This window comes from Mytilus californianus, unplaced genomic scaffold, assembly GCF_021869535.1.
Source record: "Mytilus californianus isolate M0D057914Y unplaced genomic scaffold, xbMytCali1.0.p SCAF_8, whole genome shotgun sequence".
NCBI classification, from domain to species: domain Eukaryota; kingdom Metazoa; phylum Mollusca; class Bivalvia; order Mytilida; family Mytilidae; genus Mytilus; species Mytilus californianus.
This window is the reverse complement of record NW_026262734.1, coordinates 24,286,076-24,309,235: the sequence shown is the minus strand read 5'-3', so window position 1 is coordinate 24,309,235 and position 23,160 is coordinate 24,286,076. Positions and strand designations below refer to the sequence as shown.

General features: G+C 33.0%; 1 protein-coding gene across 1 annotated transcript; it reads right to left on the bottom strand.

Moving 5' to 3' along the window:
• Positions 1-63: 63 nt before the first annotated feature.
• LOC127711954 (beta-1,3-glucan-binding protein-like) lies at positions 64-10,934 on the bottom strand. The gene is made up of 12 exons (XM_052218109.1): positions 10,785-10,934; positions 10,322-10,469; positions 9,846-9,946; positions 9,261-9,335; positions 8,089-8,149; positions 6,113-6,295; positions 5,647-5,724; positions 4,340-4,457; positions 3,865-3,936; positions 3,281-3,425; positions 2,734-2,918; positions 64-67 (listed from the first exon to the last, which is right to left on the bottom strand). The coding sequence occupies exons 1-12, from the start codon at positions 10,932-10,934 to the stop codon at positions 64-66; spliced, it is 1,320 nt and encodes a 439-aa protein (XP_052074069.1).
• Between the last annotated feature and the right edge of the window lie 12,226 nt (positions 10,935-23,160).

Below are 23,160 nucleotides of genomic sequence, written 5' to 3'. Positions count from 1 at the left end.
ACACAATCATTAAGTGTTTATTATACCAAACTAACTAACTTTCTAAAAGTGTACATAATTATATCATCTGAAAGAAAAGAAAAATGTCACATAACTTGACATGCACAAGATGAACTATACGTTTGTTTTTATAGTCCGTGTTGTATTTGTAAATATTTCATTAATTGCAATCAAGACAAGAAAACTTTCCGTGCATATAATAAATTCTAGCTAAAGTACACCAAACGCAAATACAGGTCTAGAAGACGACGATACACCCATATTATAAATTAAGTACTATATTTTAGATCTTTAAAAAATGCGCCGCAAAGATTTCCTTTCTCTTTTATAATTGCACCTTGTAAGTGAAATTACGATCGACACAACCATATTATACTGTTTACGATATTAGAGTTTCACGTTGCCAAGCACACAAAATCCAAGCAGAATAGTTAATGACGTCATTATTGTCCAATGAAAAATAAGCATGAAAAAGTACGGGAAATATGATTATATAACTATTAACCGGGGTAATAGTCTTTGAAACTATTGACTGGCAAATAGTCTGTGGAATGAAATAGCACAACTATTTCATTATTTTTTATATACAAAAAACATACTGAGGTATAATAAATGTTTCTATTCAATTTTCAGTCATGATTACCAATTGAATGCGGATATCTTATTGAAATTATAACTGTAAAATTGACTAAGATGGCATAATTTACATCTGTTTCTATGATAATTAAAAGTTTAATACATCTGCATATTTTTTAATACACAAATTATAGTAATATGGACTTCAAACGCATAATGTCTGCTAATCGTTGGTGGAAATCAATTTTGATCTCTCGTTTGTTTCACATTCATTCATGTCAGAACTTTTTCTTACCGAACTATACGGTATTGGTTTTGCTCATTGTTGAAGGAATAAAAAAGGAGATGCAGTTTGCTTGCTAGTGAGACAACTATCCACCAGAGACCAAATGACGAAGATGTAAGTAACTACACTCTTCAACAATAAGCGTAACCCATATCGTATATTCGGATATAAAATGCCCCGACATGACAACATGCAAACTGTCTCATTTATGACAAAACAATCCCAAACGAAAAACAAATATAACATACAGCAACCAACAACAACCACTGTATGACAGGTATCTCTTATCCGTGGCTACTCTTTCATAGTAGCTCACATCCGTGTCATTTGGACTCTGATGGATAGAAGTCTCATTAGAAATGATACCGCATCTCCTTATCTTTATATTCATCAGTTCCTTAACTTTGAAAAAGTCCACGGAAAGATAAAAGATTAATCTGATAAAAGCTTTAATTGTGCATCCTTGCCTCTGGTCACAGTATTTTGAACAACAATTCTTACAAAATTCATAATACATAAGAAAAGATGAGTTTACATACTAAAATAACTTTGAGCAACTATAACTGCTGAAACTGATAAGTTGTGTGCCTCCCTTACTAATAAATTTGTTTGATTTCCTTTGACACATTATAATAGTTAGATTTTAGCATAATTTATTAATTATCTTATTTCTTGTAATTTTTACTACAAATAGAGAAGTCGAACTGATTCCCCTTTAAAATTCTGCCTAATTCCCGTGGCCTCTTTTTTTTATCTTGAAAATGCATGAATTATAAAAACAAATATACAATATATTATGTACATTGTTGGAAAATATGAAATGTTTTTGTCCGAACTTTACAAACAGGACGAAAAGCGATGCTCGCCGAGCTTTTCTTCTGTTTCGTAGCGAATACAAATAAATTTTACACTTCCAACAGTGTACATGTATTGTTTTTTATCCTGTATTTACACCTGCACTTTAATGTTTAGTTGTTTAAATCCAAATAGTTGTCTCTAATTTTTCAAAGAAATCGACATAGTTTAAGCGCGGACCGCGAAGAGGACCCCACAATGAACTGTCACACAAAAAGTAATATCGAGTCATATTACCGTTTGCTGAAAGTGGAAGCGGAGTAACAGGAGACTTCATTTGAACAAGTACAAATAAAGCAAAAAAAATATTTGTGTACATGTTTGTTATTTGTACAATAGTTGGCTGATTGCAGGATAAAAATGTGTATGTTATCTTTGGCTACTCTACCCTTTCACGAAATATTTTCATGTGTTTTATGGACATTCTTTTTTCAAAATTTCTCATTTCTATTTTGATATTTCCTACTTCCGACTTGAAATTTGTCACTTCGAAGTGATATTTCTCAGTTCCATGTTGATATTTGTCAATACCTACTTAGAACAGAGAAATGTCAACTTTGAACTGAAAAATGATAACGTGGAAGTGATTCGAACTGAGAAATATCAATATGTAACAAAGAAATGTCAATTTGAAACTGAGAAACGTCAATTTGGAAATGAGGAATGTATAGTTTGAAATGAGAAATTTTAACAACATACAGTTACGTATTAATGGCGTAAAGATTATATGAATACCACTAGATGTTGGGTTCACGTTCGTGAGTTGACAACACGACCAAATTCTTAAATGCTACATGAATTAAACATCACATCTTTAATTGGAATTAGATAGAACTTTTTTTTTTTTTATAATTTCTAGTAATGTAATGGTAGAAAAAGAAAACAGGTTGGAGAAATACTGCTTCTTTTAATCCAGAAAAATGATACAAAAAAATCAATAAACTCTATAGTAAATGTGAACACCGTCAATTTTTTTTTCTTATTTCAACTTCCATAATTTGATATAATTAATTTGCAACGCAGCATTTTCTCCATTGTTTATTTGTGGACTCCATGTTGGATGCCACAAATGTCTGGCCTGCCAAAAATCTCTAACAACGAAATCCGACGCATCCCTCCAAGGTTTTGGATATGGAAAATTCATCCACGTGTCTGGAAAAAATGTAGTGCCACCAACAGCAACATCCAAAACGAGGTAAAACTTAAAAGATATAATTGGTAGATTAATATGTCTACATCAACAATAGAAACATAAGTATTTCTAACTATATATTGTGTTATTATTTGTCATTAGAGTTATCATGGTTGTAGGATTATTGATATTTTGTGTAATTTAATTTCATACTAGTAAACTACGTATGTTAACTTTATTAGTATGTTTTAATTGCACCGTAAATATATCGTAATAAACGTACTTCGTTCAAACAATGGTATCACTATTTCATTACTTTTATGTATGTATTCAAGACAATGTTGTTTTTTCGATATAACAATAGAGCAAGCACCAAAATACATTGCCTACAGAATATCACTGTATATTATAGTATGCCATTAAATATGTACCTCCTGATCGAAAGGCGCCATGGTAGATCCTCCAACATTAGCATGCCAAGGGTTTGTCAGTCCTGTTGAGTTTAATCCTCCAATTTCCCAAAAACCTCCTAGATTTGGTTCACTTTTCAAAATTTCTACACCGTCGACAGAAAAACTTAAAAGAAAAAAATATATGATTTCTATAATTATCAGAACTTTACTTAATCTAAGATTTAGCTCCTTTATGATGTTTAAAATCTGTAATCTATATAGAGATGTACATTATGAGAAATTTGTTCAGATGTGCATAGCACACACACACACACACATCACATGTCTAGAGATTTAAGATTTCATTTGATAAATCATATAATTTAACTGAAATTGTGGTTGCAATGCCTTTTACTCATCTTCTACTGTTGTTTTATTTGAGCTTTCTTTGTAATTGATCTACCTAACGTTAAGTGTATATTTTGGCATCTGAAACTTTTGGTCTTGTACTTGCATGAAGACGCACGGTTATTTGTCGTTTGCGCAGATATATATAAGTTTTACATTGTACATAGTATTATCAACTTTGCGAAATTCTATATGATTTTAGTTGTTAAAAATACCTTATGCGTTTTTCATCCCATTCCACAGAGAATTTATGGAACTTGTCTGCAAAAGTGCTGGATGTTAATATCCTGTAAAATAGACATCAATAAATGACCAAGAGAATTGAACAAATTAGAAAACTATTGCAGCATCCTTCAATCAAGAAATAGTGTAAGAGATGTGCTTGACATATCCGAGGAAACTGACATCCGAACAGCAGCCGGTAATTGTCAATTGTCATGAGTCAAATATACATTGGATCCATTCCAGATTTCAATCTTCCTGGGAGCTTCGGATATATTGTAACCTATACATAAGTGATAAATACTTTCCTTTTAAATGGTTTTATATAAACATCTATATATATAAGCTAGTTTACATAGATAGCCTTTCGACAGCCTTTCAGCTTTCTTCTTTTTTTTTTATAAATTATAATATTGGAACAAAATTGCATCAGAAACATCCCGTAACTGAAATAGTAAATAAACTTACTTCTCGACAGTTGCTTTAGCGGTTTGGTCATGTTGTGGATTAGGTCCAAAATGAAGAGAACTTTGAACACTATCAACAGCTTTGGTAACTCCATTTGAGCCTTTATAATTCATGTTTCCTTTAAATAAAACAATAATAAAGATGTGATCGTTAAGATTTCGATTTATAAATGAACATTTCATAATTCCAACACAAAAAGACTGTTAAAGACACGTTATGTTGTTTTCTGAGAAATGTATGTCAATATTTCATAAAGTTTCCTTTTAATATAATAACTTCACCCCCTCCCATTTTTATTTTAAATTCAAAAAATCAATAGTGTTCTTTTGTGTAAAATGAGATTTAGGGTGTACTTTCTTATACTACAACCCTACTTTTCTACACCACTCGAACATACATACATTAAAAAAATGTAACACTGAAATTGAAAGGAATTATCGCATGGTAACTTATTTTGTAAAATATTTTAGTTTAGTTGTTTACATTTATATATGCAACTATTGATGAGAAAATAAGACGAATACGAAAACAACAAAGGAGCCATTGGAGTCAACATTTAGGTATACCAATAATAATAAGTCCTATCGTATTCCTATTGTCGATTGAAGTGAAATAAAGTTAAAATAACAATATTCTGATCAACCGATAGACGATATACAATTAAAAAAACGTTTAGAAAAAGTACGAAACGATGGGAGCAATGAAAAACCACTAGTCGAAGAAAAAAGACAAGGTTACGGCCCCCCAAAAAGCAAGGTCACGGCCACAATTTAAAAAAAAATAAGTAGACAAACAACAGCCTACACGATATAACAGAGAAAACACAGACAATTAAAGATTGTTTTACACGAACCACACCAAAAACTAGAATTGATTTGAACTACGGTGTTTCGGAATAGTTATCAATTTCCACTGTAACACTACTAGTGGTACCGGGGGCCCGTCGTTTTGCTCGTGACAAGTAAAAATCTGTTTATAAGTCGCATGACAATGCAGATATTGTTTTATTAAAACACAATGATTTTAGATTTGAAGAAATATAAGTCCGATGTTATAAATATTTCAACACTGTGATAAAATTTTGGAAATCGTTTTAAAATCAAATATGGATTGTATCTCCCTCGTGAAAAGCTCTGTTCAGGTTTGACTGTACGATTGGTCATGTTTGGTTTTATCAGTTCTTCAACGTTTGTATAATTTATGGACTTTTAAATACCTATGCCCGAGCAATCATGAACAGACATTTATTGGTACTGTTAATGCTAATAAGAAAGGTGAAAAACATTCAACAAGGCACATCAACTGACCTCTTGCCTCTACTATGTCCATTTCACCGGACGCAGGCCATCTGCCGTAGGAATTCCATTTCGGCAACATCTTGATCGCTGTTTAAAAATGCATAATGATACTAATTATGACCGTGAATTGAACTCAATTTAGTTATTGCATATCGCATAAGAATACATGAAAATTTAGTTTTTATTTAGTCAATCAGAAATTGTTTTTCTTCGATTTTCTGATCCTTTTGATTAAATTTAGTTATGATATGCTAGATGTTTTCACATGCACAGGTTAATGATTCTGACCATGTGCCATATGCTTGAAAAAATTAAATTAAAATTAACAAAAGAAAAATTTTGTAAGACGTCGTTGCAATGTTTCATCTTTATGCTTACTTTTTTGTTGAAAAGGTCAGGCCAATTAAAGCTATCTATACACATTCATTACAAAACCTTATGATAATATATGATCTAAAGTCTGCATAATATTTACCAGGCCATATCCAGTCTCCTTTTGGCATTTTGGCTTCGACTTCAACTTTTCCATACTTAAAGCTAAATCCTCTTTTACTACGTAACCGAGCCGACTGAACTGGATTTATTGGATGAGCAACACTTCCGGTTCTTTTACATCCGGAATATGCATTACTGGTACATTCATCATCATTAAATCCACCTAGATATTGATAATACCAATAAATATTGAAATATACAGTGTTTTTAATAAAGAGAAAAAAGACACCTTGAATGCATCTGTTATGGGTTTCTTAACTTATTAAACAAATAAAAGTTAGTAATGAAAAGCTCACAATAAATAAATTGATTTTCATAATGTAAACTTTTTAACGCGATCATTCAAATGAATGCAATTACTTTTAATGAATAGAAATAATTATAAAATTTCCAAGCGGCATGCATAATCGTTATGATGTATTTCCTGTGACTGTACTAGCATCTCAGTATTCATATCTGTAATTGGTCATTGTAATATGTTAATTTTTAGTCGCAGAAGAAAAAACGTTACTCTTTTATATTATAGTTTTTTCACCTTTTCAAAAAATAACATATGTGTATTGTGCAATATATACTAAGGGGACGACCATTTGATATTCTGGGGGGGGGGGGGGGGGGTGGGGGGGGGGGGGGGGTGGGGGGGGGGGGGGGGGGGGCAGGAGGATTTTGAAAATGAATAACTCAGCCTTGATAATCACAAAAATAAATGGTTTGTTCTGTGGTAGTTTGAAAATAAATTACCTGACTTGCAATGTATTGAAAATAAATAACTCTGCAGGTCTAATCGAAAGTATGAGATGGCACCAGATTCTTCATAAATTCATCTTTTTTCCAAAAAAAAAATCGGGAAACACTTCCCATATCTTTTAATAATAAACGTATAATTATTATTTAAATATTCTTGAAATGTCAGAAAATTGGTTTCATTTAACTTGAGGTTAATTGTCTCAGGAACACTTACCTCACTTTTATTAAATCAGGGCCGTAACTACTCATGTAGGAAATTTCAAAACCAAACGCTTGTCTCCATATCAAATTGTGTTCACTGTGAGTGCCTTGCAAGAAGCAAGTTCTGTTCTCCCTCAGACGTAGCCCCTGATTTTTCTGGATCAATGTTTCTTATTTATTTGTCTTTTGTTCATTGATTGCCCTTCTGTATTCTGTTAGTGTTGCATTCATTTTGTAATTTAGTAATTTTATTATTAACTTGATCATGAGTTTAAAAAAACACAGCAGCCACAGACTTAACTATGTGAATTACATTTTTGCTTTATCATGCATATTTGTCTTTTGATGTTGTTCCTAGAAACTTAAGTCTTACACTGAATCTATAACGTGATTTTGCTTTGAGACCAAAATATTGTCATAAAATTATTAAAACAGAACTTGCATTTTCAGTTTAAGAAAGGGTCTGGGGAACACCCAGAAGGCAAGATTTTGCATCATTTGTTCTATAGCTTCTTGGGCCTTCAGCGGTTCAAAAACCCTTCAAAAAAAATTTTGCCTCGCTCAGCTCGGCGAAACATGTTTGCCAATACTTTTAAAAGAGCCTTAGTTACAACCAAACTTTAATACTGTGTATGTATGCAATACATGTATATGCATTGGGGAATATAGAAGATTCATTTCTACAGAGGATAATAATTAATTCTGATTAAATGGTACATAATGACTTGACTATACATGAATTATTTATAATAAACAAATAATTTTAAAATTGTATGTTTTCGAATATTATAAATATAGTTGTGAAAATAAATAATCAGTCCCTTGCTTTAATGAAAATGAAAAATCTTGCTTCAATAGTGCAGAAAATAGATAATCTGTCCTCTTAGTTTACAAAAATAAATAACCGATCCAAAACAAATCCTCCTGCCCCCCCCCCCCCCCCCCCCCCCCCCCCAGAATATCAAATGGTCATCCCCTAATGCCTGTGAACAAATACAATTACGTTACCCCAAAGATCAAGTGTTCCTGATGTCAGAAAATTTTCTCCGTAATGATCAGAGGTCAAAGTCTGAAAATAAATTCCAAGAACGAGAATTATATTTATCTTTCTGGAAAGACTTATTGACAACTTACTCATAAAGTGATATTGATACCTAAAAGTTATATGCTCGATTTTGATTTTGACCTTAGACAGGATGACTGTAAAACAAGAGACTAGTGGTAGAAAAAATAATTAATATAGCCAATGATTAATGATAATAATAGTCCTTATGTACATTAAAAAACAAAAATTGAAAGAGCTTTGTAGTCAAGCTAAGTCTTGTAACAATAAGCTTGTTCTGCATACATTTTCTTTCCTTTTCTAATTATTGAATTTGACGTTGACCAAATATCAGATTTTAGTTTCTTTGACTCATTATTAGTTTTTAGTTTCTTTGACCAAACATTAGTGTTTAGTTTCTTTGACCAAACTTAAGGGTTTAGTTTCCTTGACCAAACATTAGTTTTTAGTTTCTTTGACCAAACATTAGTATTTAGTTTCTTAGACTAAACATTATTTTTAGTTTCTTTAACCAAACATTAGTTTTTAGTTTCTTTGACCAAACGTTAGTATTTAGTTTCTTACCCTAAACATTAGTTTTTAGTTTCTTTGACCAAACATTAGTTTTTAGTTTCATTGACCAAACATTAGTTTTTAGTTTCTTTAACAAAACATTAGTGTTTAGTTTCCTTGACCAAACATTAGTTTTTAGTTTCCTTGACCAAACATTAGTTTTTAGTTTCTCTGACCAAACGTTAGTATTTAGTTTCTTTGACCAAATATTAGTATTTTGTTTCTTTGACCAAACATTAGTTTTTAGTTTCTTCAACCAAACATTAGTTTTTAGTTTCTTCAACCAAACATTAGTTTTTAGTTTCTTCAACCAAACATTAGTTTTAAGTTTCTTTGACCAAACATTAGTTTTAGTTTCTGATTGTAATTATTTCTTTATCTATGTATTGATTTTTTCTCCGTTTATCTTTCTATTTTATGTACGTTTGATTTCAATGTTTTGTACGTTTGATTTCAATGTTTTGTTTTGACGTTCTACCATTAACTATACACGTGTCTTGGGTCTTTTATTTATATTTCTTAATGATATGTATAACAACTTGTGGATATCAAGTTAGTTACTTACTGGTTTAATATACAAGATACCGTTCCTGACATAGCTGTTAGTTCTGTTGCTTGTGTAGTATTGAAATTCTGAATCCTACAATATCTCAAATTTGACAGATCATGTTAATATGGAAGTAACTATCAACAAAATGAAAAGGTTGGAAAATATTTATTAATTGAGTCTACAACCCAACGACACAAAAAATAAAGAAGACATCTAGAGATCCACACATGGTATCCACATATATCAGACTGTTGGGTCTCTCGATTGAATTGTTTCACATCTAGTCATGCCGGTTTTTTTCATAGCTAATTATACGGTATGGGATTTTCTCATTTGTTAAAACCTTACGGAACTTATAATTGCTTACATCCACTTCCTGTTGTCTCATAGGCAATTAGACAGCATCTGATTATTTTTATATAAAAAAAAATATACATGACTTTGTGTCTTTACAATATATTAGTCTATAGAATTGCGCGTCAAGAACACTTGTGAATGAATTTTACATACTCTAAAGATATGCCGTTAACATAAAGTTCTCTAAGAAGCAAACCGATAAAATGAATAACAGAGAAACCCACTGACGAGGTTCATACTCACCCCGTTACCACCAGCTGTTATTTCATGTTCCCAGACACAGTGGTTCAAAATATCAAATTCGTCATCAAATATCAGACAGGGATAGTTTTGACAGGTGTAGTCTGAATAAAGTATTGTTATTGCTTAAGTTAGAACAGAATTAAATAACAGGTAAAATAATAATTAGAAAACAAAACAAGAAATCCTCATCAAGATTCAATTGATTTTACATTGTAATCGAAAGTAGAGATAAGGTGTAATGAAAAGAAACTTAGGGGTGTTCTCATCCTAAAACTAGAATGTTGTTTCTAATAAAGAGACCATCTACAATAATTATTCATAAGAAGGCAATATTTATGGAACAACTGATATTTTAATATATATAGAATTTATTACACTTACAAATCATGTATTTCATTAATTGTATGTAACAACATCTTTTTTTTTCAATTTGTTGAAACACGATTTTGTTTATTTGTATTTAATATAGGACATACCTTTATTACAACAAGACCCCTTGTTCAAAGATCCACCATTTAATCCATTAGCCGTACCAGTCCCATTTTGAACGTTTGAGGTGATGTTGTTTGAACTTGAATTCGAAATTGATCCTGATGTACTATTTGAACTTCCTGTGATGTTTCCCTGTAAAGAATTTCCAGACATGTGATTCGAAGAATTAGTAGAATTTCCAAATGCACTGTGTCCGCTTGAGTTATTATTTGAACTATTAGAATTAGGTACAAAAGTTGTATTGCTAGATGGTACCGAGGGCGTAGAGTATGATGTGTTTGTCCCTCCAATTGAAACTGTGCTATTAGGATTTCCTGATATGGTTGTAATGTTAGAACCAGGAATAAAGGGCTTCATGGTGGATGTGGTTAAAGGGGAAGTGGTAGGGGCATTTGTTGTAGTTGGTGGTAAAGATGTCGTTGATGGTAAAGATGTCGTTGATAGTACAGTTGTCGTTGATGGTATAGGTGTCGTTAATGGTATAGATGTCGTTAATGGTATAGATGTCGTTGATGATACAGTTGTCGTAGATGATATGGTTGTTGATGGTGTGGCTGTCGTTGGTGGTATAGTTGAAGTTGTTGTTATTCCCACCATTGCTGTAAATATATCATTAATCTATGTTGTAATTGAACACATCATTATGCATACTCCATTACGGTACGAGTTTTAAGAAAACAACATAGCTTTGTCAAACTTAAAATATATTCTATTCTAATATAATGTCCTTATTTCGCTTTGTAAACAAAGCCGTGTTCTAATTAGCACAAAATATATTTGACACATGCGCACAAATTTACTATTTACATTCTTGTTATTTTAACTTGTATCCTAATAAAATATATACATTTAAGCTGCTTACATAAAATTTATTATATATTGTTATTCAAACAGCATATATTTACCCTGCAATTAGTTTTTAAACTTATTAAATATGAAAATGTTATGTAGATACTTCATGGGGAGGAAACAGGAACAGACAAACATTTGTAAATTATTTTTTGTACGCTTCAACCTATAAAATACCGTTTTTGTCCTACTAGAATCGAATTTTAACATGGATAGTCATTATATTGGACCATATTTTACACCTCGCTAACGGTCAGTGTAAACGATCGACACATATAATGCCTACCCATGTTAAAATGAGCATAGAGCATGACATGAAGGAATTATTTCTTAATTAGAGCATTAAACAAGATATGAGATACTATAAAAGAACTGTTGAAATCACAATGAAATTTTCTTTTTATTATGATGGGTTTAAATGGTCGTCTTAGCTTAAATAAGAAGTTATTCTCTTATGGTTGTGGCCTGTTATCTATTTCCTTCATGAAGAGGTATTTGTCGTATCACACTGCACGGAGTGTGATAACGAAAAAAAAAAGATACGGGAAAATGTGTCAATTTGATTGGCATATCCAGCATCATGAGACGATATTAGGACATTTCCATTGGCTATTCGTTAGGTCATCGATGACTTTTAAAGTTTAGACGATGTAGGAAAATGTCACATTTTTATTCACAGTAATTGCTTGATGATGAATATATATTTATCTTATATTTGTAAAACACTTACGCCCAAGAGTAATTTTTTGTCCTGTTAATGTTTCTCCTTGTGTATTTTTTTGTCCCCATACCCAGTAATTAACAACATCTCCTTGTTTGGCAGCCACAGGAAAAGTAAATTCCCAATGATCACCTAAATATTTAAAAAGAAAAAAAGAAAAAAAACAATTGCATATTTTTCTTTCGATATTTTCAACATGACATGAACTTGTGCTTCAAGTGCAATGAACATGTTCATGGTATTTTCGATATTCTTAACATGACACGAGCTTGTGTTTCAAGTGGAATGAAAAGATTCGTGATATTTTCGGTATTTTCAACATGACATGAACTTGTGCCTCAAGTGGAATGAAAAGGTTCATGATATTTTCGATATCTTTAACATGAAATGAGCTTTTGTTTCAAGTGGAATGAAAAGATTAATGACTATGAATCTGGTAAGTCGACACTAGTTTCAGTTTTACACTTGTTCAATATGACAACAAGCGATTAATACTTTTGATATTCTACATGACTGTTTGCCGTTTGGGAAAAGTAATCGCTAAAACTTTTTTCATATCATAATTAGATATTTTGAATAAAAAAAACCTTCCATAAGGTTCTTCTACATTGAATAAAACATATTTCTAATTTTTCGCGGCAGGTATACGTCACTACTGCTTCATTTTTCAGAACATGGTTCATCTATGTGGTCTTTACAGTAAACATGTTGAATAACGAAAAGTTACCGTTAATTTTCTACTATTCAATTGTAATAAGATATAAAAATCAAACATAGAACAGGTAACTGTTATTTATTTGACATTCGAAATTGAATAATGATGAAGTGATCTAGTTGATGGCAATGCTTGATGATTGTTAGTAATAAAATAATTAGTTTTATAATTTCATAATTTTCTTGACGGAGGACATAAGAAGTAGTTCCGTCATTCAATTTTAATGAGTAAAGCTAACTGTTTTTCTTGTTAATCACGTTATAACTTATAGATATATTTTATTTATACCTGATTTGATGTCATAACCAAAGAAATCGTGTGTATGATCTCCAGCTTCAATACCATTTAATTGTTTGTTTATATTGAAATGTATTGCACTTCTCTCATATCCTTGAACTGCAAGTTAAAAAATATGACAATGTTACGATACATTAAAAAGTAAAATAACAAAAATATCGAACTCCAAGGTAAATTCAAAACGGAAAGTCCTTTATCAAAGGGCAAAATCAAAAGTTCAAACATATCAAACGAACAGAAAATAACTGTCATGTGTGAGCAAAACAAACAGACATAATAGGTAAACATCTCAATAATTGAGGGTACAGCAGTCAACATTGTGTTATAATCTTAATCACTATAAAAACAAATAACTATTTCAACAAAGAAAAACAAAATGGCATATAGATAATATATAGACAAAGTACATAAACAAGAATGAAAGACAATAATACAAAAATGACCATATAGCATAATAACGCAATGGCGGGATGTATAAATAACGAACCACGCCAAAAGTGTATTACCAAAAAAGGACTAATCAGTAAAGGTTAAAAATATACAAAGACAAATAAAAAGAACGCTATAACAAGTAATTAAAATGATAAACAACGTCAGTACCAAGAATCTATACTTCAAGACCATCATGTATTATTTGCGAAGTTTTAATTACAATGAAGGTTTACTCGTAAAAGTTATTCTTAGTAAAAAAAATGGTATCAAAAAAGGGCATCTTAGCATATTGTTTATTAAACATACCTGGTATGGATACTTTTATACCGTTGGGAACCAGTTGAAAAGTTGGTGATCCAATTCCTCCAGTTAGATGTACAATACTCAAAAAGACAACGAACGAAACTAAAGTTACCACCATCTAAAGCAAAAAATAATAATAGTAATATCTAATTTAATGTTATAGACTTTGGTATAAGCTATTTAGATTAGATATTTGCATAAAACAAGTAAAGATATCCACCGATGTATCGATATTGTTTTAAAGGTCTTAAAAGAAGAAATAATTCAAGCTTCGGGAGCACCTGCTATCCCTCCGCATTTTGGTGGGGTTCGTGCTGCTTAGTATTTAGTTTTCTGTGAAGTGTTGTGTGAACTTAGTCTTTTTCTCTTCGTTCGTTTTTGTCCTGCCGCCTAGGAGACGTGTTAAGTGTTCTATTTCCTGCAGTGTCGGTGGTTGCATCACTAATGTATTAGTTTGAGATAAAGTCAGTTTAAAGGGAACCACTAGTGGTAAGTCAATGATATTTGGTATGCATTTGTCTAAGCACATTGCATTTCCATGATCCAACTTCTAAGTCATAGTCTTTTGTTATTTGGTATGCAGTTGTATAATCATTTCCAGATCTTACATTCATGGAGTCAGTTTGGTGCCGCCTCCTCAGTCATGGTCTTATGTCTTCGAAACTTTTGCATATTTTTCGTGTTAAAGTGTGTATTTAGGTCAGTTCAAAGAAATACTAATGATAAGTCAATGGTATTTGGTATGCAGTTGTATTAGCATTTGTATTTTTCATTTCCATAGAGAGATTATTTGGTCATGTAAACCTTCAGTCATGGTTCATTGACTTTTAATGATTTTAGTAGTTTTCTTGTGAAAGTATTACCATTTTAATTTCAGCATTAGAACTATACTATCTCAATAACATACAGGCGAGACATACCTATAGGTTTGCTGCCGTCAGGTAAGTCCTTGAACCAACGGTTCCTAATGGAACTTTTGAAAGACTCCTAAAAGTTTGAAAGTTTCATTGACGCCATCAGGGCTTGGCAGAGTTTAATGTTATATTTATGTAAAAAATGTATAACAACAATATATAACTCCAAGTTAAATTCAAAAAGGGGAAATCCATAAAAATTGACAAAAACAAACGTTAGACTCTATCAACCACGAAATGAATGGAAAACAGCTGTCATATTCCCAACTTGGTACAGGCATTTTCAAAGGAATCACAGAATCACAGATGAAAAAAATATGTTTTATATGTCGTAATTGTGACACCATCTGTAATATTAAGTCAATGAACAATAGGTAATCCTATAGTCTGGGAAAACACCAAGGTCATCATGGCATCTGTTTACTATCAAATGTAAGTTCTTATCAGATCCTAACTGTTACTAGCTTTATATGAGAACTGTTTCCAGATCAACATCACTTGCGTGCTTTATACTTGACAAGTAAACATGTACAATGTATATAGTTTAGATTAGAATAAAACATATGTATATATTAAAAGAGTATATATTTGCCTCGCCAATATAACATGGTGGCAGCGGTTTAAAACATTTTAGTTACACCGGACAATTCTTTGATTAATCCTGTAGTAGTGCAGTACATTGACTGAAATTATGGCAACAATTCAAGTCGCAGCTCCAGAAAAGTTTGACTTTTGTAAGCCAGAAACGTGGACCAAATGGATCCAAAGATTTGATAGATTCAGATCAGCTTCGGGGCTGGAGGAAAAAAGCAGGAGCTACACAAGTTAACTCTTTAATCTACACGATGGGTCCGGAAGCAGATGATATTTTTGCATCATTTGATTTGTCAGAGGAAAACAAAAAGAAATATGCAAAAGTGAAAGAGCAATTTGACAAGTACTTCATAGTTAGAAGGAATGTTATTTTCGAACGTGCAAAGTTCAATAAGCGGAAACAAGACGACGATGAAGGTGTAGAAAGTTTTGTTACATCTTTATACACATTAACTGAACATTGTGGATATAACGATTTAAGACAAGAAATGATAAGGGACAGAATAGTTGTCGGTATCGAGGATTCCAACTTATCATTGAAAATGCAGCTTGATCCGGAGCTTACTCTTAAGAAAGCAACTGACATGGCCCGCCAATCGGAGACTGTGAAGAAACAGCAGGCTATATTGAGATGTGACAATCCGAACTCTAATGTCGATACAGTTAAATCGAAATTCAACAAAACTAAATTTGTGAAAAAGCAGAAGCAGCCTTTCCATTCACAACAAAAGGGATGCCAAAGATGCGGAAATCGACAATTTCACCCCAGAGAAAAATGCCCAGCTAAAGGATCAAAAAGTTACAAGTACTCAAATATCGGACACTTCGCAAAATCTTGCAAAACCGGGAAAACAGTTGAATCAGTGAGCGTTTATTCGGACTCTGAAGAATTTCTGGGAACAATCAACACAGTCGGTGATCGCCCTTGGACAACAAAACTTTTCATTCATAAAAAGGAGATAGATTTCAAAATCGACACTGGTGCGGATGTTACAGTAATTTTTGACAGTGATTTAAAAGGAATAAATAATGTATTACTGATGAAAGCGAACAAAAGACTGAGTGGACCAGGAAACAAAAACTTAAATGTTGTAGGAAAATTTCAATGCATGCTTGAGACAAAGGACAAATTTAGTGTTCAGGATATATATGTTGTTAAGGGATTAAGTAAACCGTTATTAGGTAGGCCAGCTATTCAGGCTTTAGGTATTATTGATAAGGTTAATGTTTCGTCTGTCAACGCGAGTAGCGAAGCGAATAATTACTATCGTGGTAAATATCCTAAGATATTTAACGGTCTAGGGAAAACGAAATGGACATATACAATTGCGCTAGGTCCAGACGCGAAACCGTTTGCTTTGTCAACGCCGCGCAGAGTACCGTTACCTTTAATGGATAAGGTAAAGACTGAGTTGACAAGAATGGAAAAACTAGGGGTCATCTCAAAAGTCGATGAACCGACCGAATGGTGCGCTGGCATGGTTGTTGTGCCGAAATCAAACGGTGACGTGCGCATATGTATCGATTTTGAAAAATAAAACGAATCGGTCAAGCGTGAAAATTATCCGCTTCCAGCTGTAGAAGAGTCGCTTGCAAAGCTTGCAAATGCAAGAATGTTTACAAAATTAGATGCAAATTCTTCGTTTTGGCAAACTAACCTAGCAGAAGAGTCACGTCCGCTAACAACGTTTATTACGCCTTTTGGTAGGTATTGTTGCAATCGATTACCTTTCGGAATAAACTCTGCCAGTGAATTTTTTCAAAAACGTATGTCAGAGACGGTGTAGGGGTATCCAGGCGTATTGTGCTATATGGACGATGTTCTCGTGTTTGGTGCCACACAGGAGGAGCACGACGAGTGCCTAGAGAGAATTTTAGAAGCGATCGGAAAAGCCGGTCTCACACTGAACGAAAAGTGTGAATTTTCAAAACCGTCAGTCAAATTCCTGGGTCAAATCGTTGACGCGTCGGGTTGTAGGGTAGACCCAGACAAAGTTAAGGCTATTGCCGAGATGGCAAAGCCAACTGATACATCAGGAGTAAGACGTTTTTTAGGAATGGTGAATCAACTTAACAAATTTTCGTGCAAGGTGACAGAGCTAACTAAGCCGCTACGTGAACTATTAAAGACTCAGAATGCTTGGCATTGGGGTATAGCACAAGAAACCGCGTTTACCGAGATAAAGAATGAGCTAGCTTCGTCCGGAACGCTTGGACATTATGATCCATATAAGGACACTGTAGTGTCAGCTGACGCGTCGTCGTTTGGATTGGGCGCAGTCATTAGGCAAAAACATGGAGAAATATTGAAGCCTGTTGCGTATGCTTCGCGTTCTATGACAGATACAGAACAGCGCTACGCGCAAATAGAAAAAGAAGCGTTAGCTTGACCTAGGCGTGTGAGAAGTTCAGCAATTATTTGATAGGTAAGAAGTTCAATCTCGAAACTGACCACAAGCCGCTCGTACCGTTACTCAGCAGTAAAGGTATTGCAGAACTTCCGCCGCGTATTCAAAGATTCCGAATGCGCCTTTTGAGGTTTGATTTCACAATTGAGCACGTACCAGGTAAGGAATTGAATATCGCAGATGCATTATCTAGATCGCCGGTAGACATCTTGTCCGAGTCCAACGAATTCGAGACCGAGACAAAAGCGTACGTGGACAGTATCGTTAATAATTTCCCGGCATCAGATATGAGACTTCCAAACATTAGGGACGAGTGCGTAAAAGATGAAATATGCAAAACCCTAATGTTATATTGCAAAGAAGGGTGGCCAGAAAAATCTAGTTTAAGTGACAGCTTGAAACCGTATTGGAGTCTACAGGGAGAGTTCACTATCGTGGGAAATAATTTATTAAAAGCCGATAGGTTAGTTATCCCGCGGACGAAATACTAGAACGACTTCACGATGGTCATCAAGGCATAGTTAAATGTCGAGAGCGAGCCAAGTCCTCGGTGTGGTGGCTTGGTATGAGTACAATAATAGAAAACATGGTCAAAAGATGTCAAAAATGTATCGAAAATGCTAATGATCATGCGGAACCGCTATTGCAGCCGGAGTTTCCTAAACGACCATGGCAAAAACTAGCGTCCGACTTGTTTGAACTAAAAGGGCAAACGTACCTATTAGTTGTTGATTATTTTTCGAGATACATCGAGATAGCAAAATTGTCTAGCACAAGTTCTCAGTCCGTCGTGAATCATTTAAAGTCAATTTTTGCAAGACACGGAATACCGGAAACTTTTATTTCGGACGGTGGACCTCAATACAACTCATTAACATTCAAACAATTCGCGCAGTCGTATGGTTTTCGACACATAATGAGTAGTCCACGATTTGCCCAGTCAAACGGACTAGCGGAACGTAGCGTTCAAACTATTAAAAATATGCTAAAAAAATCAGACGACGAATATAATTCTTTACTTTCTTATAGAACAACACCGTTTGCTAATGGTTACAGCCCGGCAGAACTTTTGATGGGGCGTAAGCTAGGCACGTTGGTACCAGTCGCTCCGAAAAACCTCGCACCTAAATTGCCTAACACTCGCGAGTTGTTCAGAAAGGAAGATGAATATAAATTTAAACAAAAACAGTATTATGACAGACGACACCGAACGCGACCCTTTTCTAAAGTAAAAACAAACGATCGCGTTTGGGTTAAAGATCAAAGGAAACAGGGAATAATCAAAGCGGAATCTAATGAACCGCGTTCTTATATAATTGAAACTGACAGTGGCGAAATTCGTAGGAATCGGCGACACTTTTCAAATTTGCCTGAAAAGCCTGATACAAAAATTGCTAAAAATACTTTTGAAACAATCCCCGATGAAATACCAATTCACAATAATGAACTGAAAGATAACACAACAGATCAATCTGATAAAATCTGATTTGTATGTAACCAAGTCAGGGAGAATATCAAAACCTCTAGATAGGTTAGATTTGTAAACAAAGATCAGCTGTTCCATTCATGATAACATTTATTAGTAATTACTATACTTTCTCACAAGCTGAAAAGGGGAGATGTAATATTAAGTCAATGAACTATGGGTAATCCTATAGTCTGGGAAAACACCAAGGTCATCATGGCATCTGTTTACTATCAAATGTAAGTTCTTATCAAATCCTAACTGTTACTAGCTTTATATGAGAACTGTTTCCAGATCAACATCACTTGCGTGCTTTATACTTGACAAGTAAACATGTACAATGTATAGAGTATATATTTGCCTCGCCAATATAACACCATCTAATGTGACTTATCGCCGATTGTCTACTTGCAAAGAGAAAATAAGACAGTTGTCACTGGAAGATCCGGCTCTGATTATATGTAAAAAGTGAGTTCACTCCTGGTTTGTGGTGGGGTTTATGTTGCTCAATCTGTAGTTTTCGATCAGTCGGCATAATCAAATGCAAATAGCACGAATTTCATAATTTAATTAATACCTGAAAATTTTGAAAATGAGTAATTGTTTTAAGTATTATTTTTTATTTTATCCTACATTGTATGTTTTGCGTCATCAATAACATTTCGCCCATTTCTCGAACTTGTGATAAACTTAACCCTTAAATATCATTATGTTGAAATTATTTGAAGTTTCAATGTATAAACTCTTGAAGCAATAGGGTGTGTTTATCCCGGCCTTAACATAGAGCTATATTATTGAAATTGATGCGACTGTCGTACAAGTGAGAGGTTTAACGCTATAAAACCAGGTTCAATCCACCATTTTCTACATAAGAAAATGCCTGTACCAAGTCAGGAATATGACAGTTGTTGTCCATTCGTTTGATGTGTTAGTGCTTTTGATTTTGCCATTTGATAAGGGACTTTCCGTTTTGGATTTTCCTCGGAGTTCAGTATTTTTGTGTGATTTAACTTTTTACTTTTGTATGCTTCGTTAGGCATCGTTGTGACCTTATTATAGTTTAATCAATTCATTTTTAGCCTTGATTTTTGTTTTCAAACCGAAACATGTGTCTTTAGATTGTCTGTTTGTATTCTCGTATTTAAGGCGATTGCTATTGCTTAAAAATATTAAAACGATTGATTTTTTTATCGACAGCATATTTGCTCAGTTTGGATGATTAATGTCAAAACCGACAGTTGGTATTTCAGATGGTAAAAAATTTCAATATTTAAAGCCGACTTGTTCTTGTTTTATGAAATGGGAAACATGACTTATAGTGTATATCTCATAAGTACTCCGTTATTAGAAATAAGTTAGAAATTAAGTTTTCAACTCCCTCAACAAAATTGATTTACAATAGGTGAATTTGGCTATTCCCTTTATGTTCCTTTTGTCATATTGCTCCTTTTCAAGTATTTATATATCCTTGGCTTCCAAATTTTGAACTGAAACGTTCCTGATGAATGTGAACCCAAAAAGCTATTCGTTCCCACCAAATTATTTGAGTGTTATTTTCTTTTACTCTTATTGCACAAACATATATGTTTATATCTGACTAAAGCCACAGACCTATCTTCTGATGTTTGTAATGTTGCCAAAATTCGATATTGGTTTTTATGTTTTTACCTAACTCATTTGAATTCATATGCGAATACTATTATTGAACATTTGTTTATGAACCTTCAGTTATTTTTATCAATAATGGGTGTAGGATACGGTTTTGTACTCAAATAACTTGTTTGACCCCGCCACATGTACAAATTGCGTTCCCAAAATTAGAAACAATATCATTGGTTGTCTTTATTGATCTAGTTTCTAGAAGGTAACACCTAGTATTCAGCACTTCTCTGTGATTTTGCCTTTTAACTCTTTTTATTCGAGCGTTACTGATTAGGTCTTTGTTGACGAAACGAGCGTCTGGCATAAAGAATTTAAATCCTGCCAACAATGATGAGTTTATTGACATGAAGTATCATTGATATGGTCATGTTAATAATTTCACGGTTTACATAAATTTAGAATTTTTCGAAACACTACGGAATTTCTAATAGATTACCTTAGCTGTATTTGGTAAAACCATTCAACATTTTGGCAATGCACTTTAACTTCGTTCAGTAGTTTGCCTATTAACTTTTTTTTATTCAAATACCATTGATGAGTCTTTGCTGTCTCATCTACACAATCCACGTGTTTTTATTATTTAACCAGACATTTGGAGATATCCGCTTGCAATACAGCATGGATATCTACACATTATTGTATGGCCGTGTGGTAATCTCCAGAAAAATGTTTTTGGATTAAAATATGTGAACTTTGCAATTACCCTATTAATTCGTTGATTCCTTTTGATAATTATTCTACGAATTTGAATAATTTTTAAAAAACTGATTTACAAGTATATTGAAAGGTATCATGTATGGGAAGAAGAAAAAAATCCCGACCTATACTAAGGAGATAACTGAATTGTATTTTAAGCTTGGCTATCGTTAAACGTTGGTTTAACTGTCGCAAATTGAGTTTACATAGCGACCCGTAGCGGAGCTAGATAAATGGATATTTGCAACGGGAAAACAAGGTTTACGTAGGCTGTGCTTAAAATATATTGCGGTTATCTCAATTCTTCTGCAAAAAAAACCCCAACGCATTGCATTTCAACCATTCTTTTTAGTCGGAAAATAAAAAATTCCGAAGTATTTTGTTCCTGTTTTGAGGATCTAAACTTTCTTACGTCATCGATGTGCTTTCGGTGTATTTTTCGCTTTGTTTACGCTTCAAAATTGAAAAAAAAAATTACAAGGAGATTATCAGTTGAGAAATCTGACTATTTTGTTTCCAATCATATCCATCGATACAAAATAATTGCATCATATTTTTTTTAAATTAGCACAGAAAATGATGAGAAGTTAATTTGCCTATTGAATATAAAATTGAAACGTTTAACTCGCGATATATATGCAATACGAATGAAAGGTTAAATCATTTTAATCAATGCATAGAACATGTTACAACGAAGAATAAGTTCTAATTATGTTTTACTGTACCTTTAAAGAAAAAAAAGTTGCATCCAAAGTAAATTCTTATTGTAGATATCTCAGTACTTATTTGATAAAATGTAATCACTTAATTATCAAATGTTTGGTTTCCTTAGTTATTTTAAAATGTCAGGTTAAATACCACGCTTAAAGATAAAGGGATACCCGATTTGTATCCTCAAATGACATTTGGACAGTAACTGGATGTAACATATAGTGTGTATAAAATTTGAAAGCTAGGCACTACATGCCCATTTCCTTAACACTCATTTGAGAATTGTATACTAAAATGACATACAGCAATACAAATTCTTAATTTGGTAGAATACCTTAAAGAATCATATAAAAAGCGAAATTTTTATTACATTTTTTTCAAGAATCCACTCTGATTGAAGAAATCACTTTCTTAAGAAAGCTGTAAAAAGTCTTTGTATGGTTAAACTTGAAGTTTGCTATAAGTGATCACACTTTTGCAGTAGAACTAGAATGACTAAGGAATACTAATGATAAAAGAATTTATAAGTTTGTAAGGTAATGGACGACGAGCACTTTTCCCTATATTTTCAAACCAATCATAATATTAGAAATTAAATAAATGACAATATTGGGAAAAGTCATTCACATTCTAACAAAGCTTTACTCATTCGCAAATCTACAAAATATCTAAATTCCAGATATATTCTAAATATTTTTGAAATTGCGAAAATGAGATCCAAGTTGCTCAATTATATATACAAATTGATGTTTATGCAATAAATGAAAAATATACCTCTAATTTGCCAACTACAATACGAGTTGTTTGTACCTGGGGCACATTTGGTTCTTCTTCTGATAGCGAAAGAGAAAAATTGGATGGATAATTTGATATTTGGTGTTTAGTAAAACAGCGAATTGTTTAAGACAAAAGTATTGTGCATGTTGCTGGTAGTATTTTTTTTCTATTTGTTGAAGACAATAGGTGGCCATCCAGGTGCTGATACAATGCCGTTAATATTTTGTTTTATTTTTATGAGCTTATCATTAAATTTTGATCTTGATAAACACACAGGAA

Bases quoted from the DNA above. Each gene is read 5' to 3' on its own strand.
- LOC127711954 (XM_052218109.1), bottom strand. From the start codon at position 10,934: ATGGTGGGAATAACAACAACTTCAACTATACCACCAACGACAGCCACA. The intron at 4,458-5,646 runs GTCAGTTGATGT...TTTTATTTAAAG, and splicing joins GGACATAGTAGAGGCAAGAG to GAAACATGAATTATAAAGGC. The intron at 3,426-3,864 runs GTATTTTTAACA...TTTTCTTTTAAG, and splicing joins TGGGATGAAAAACGCATAAG to TTTTTCTGTCGACGGTGTAG.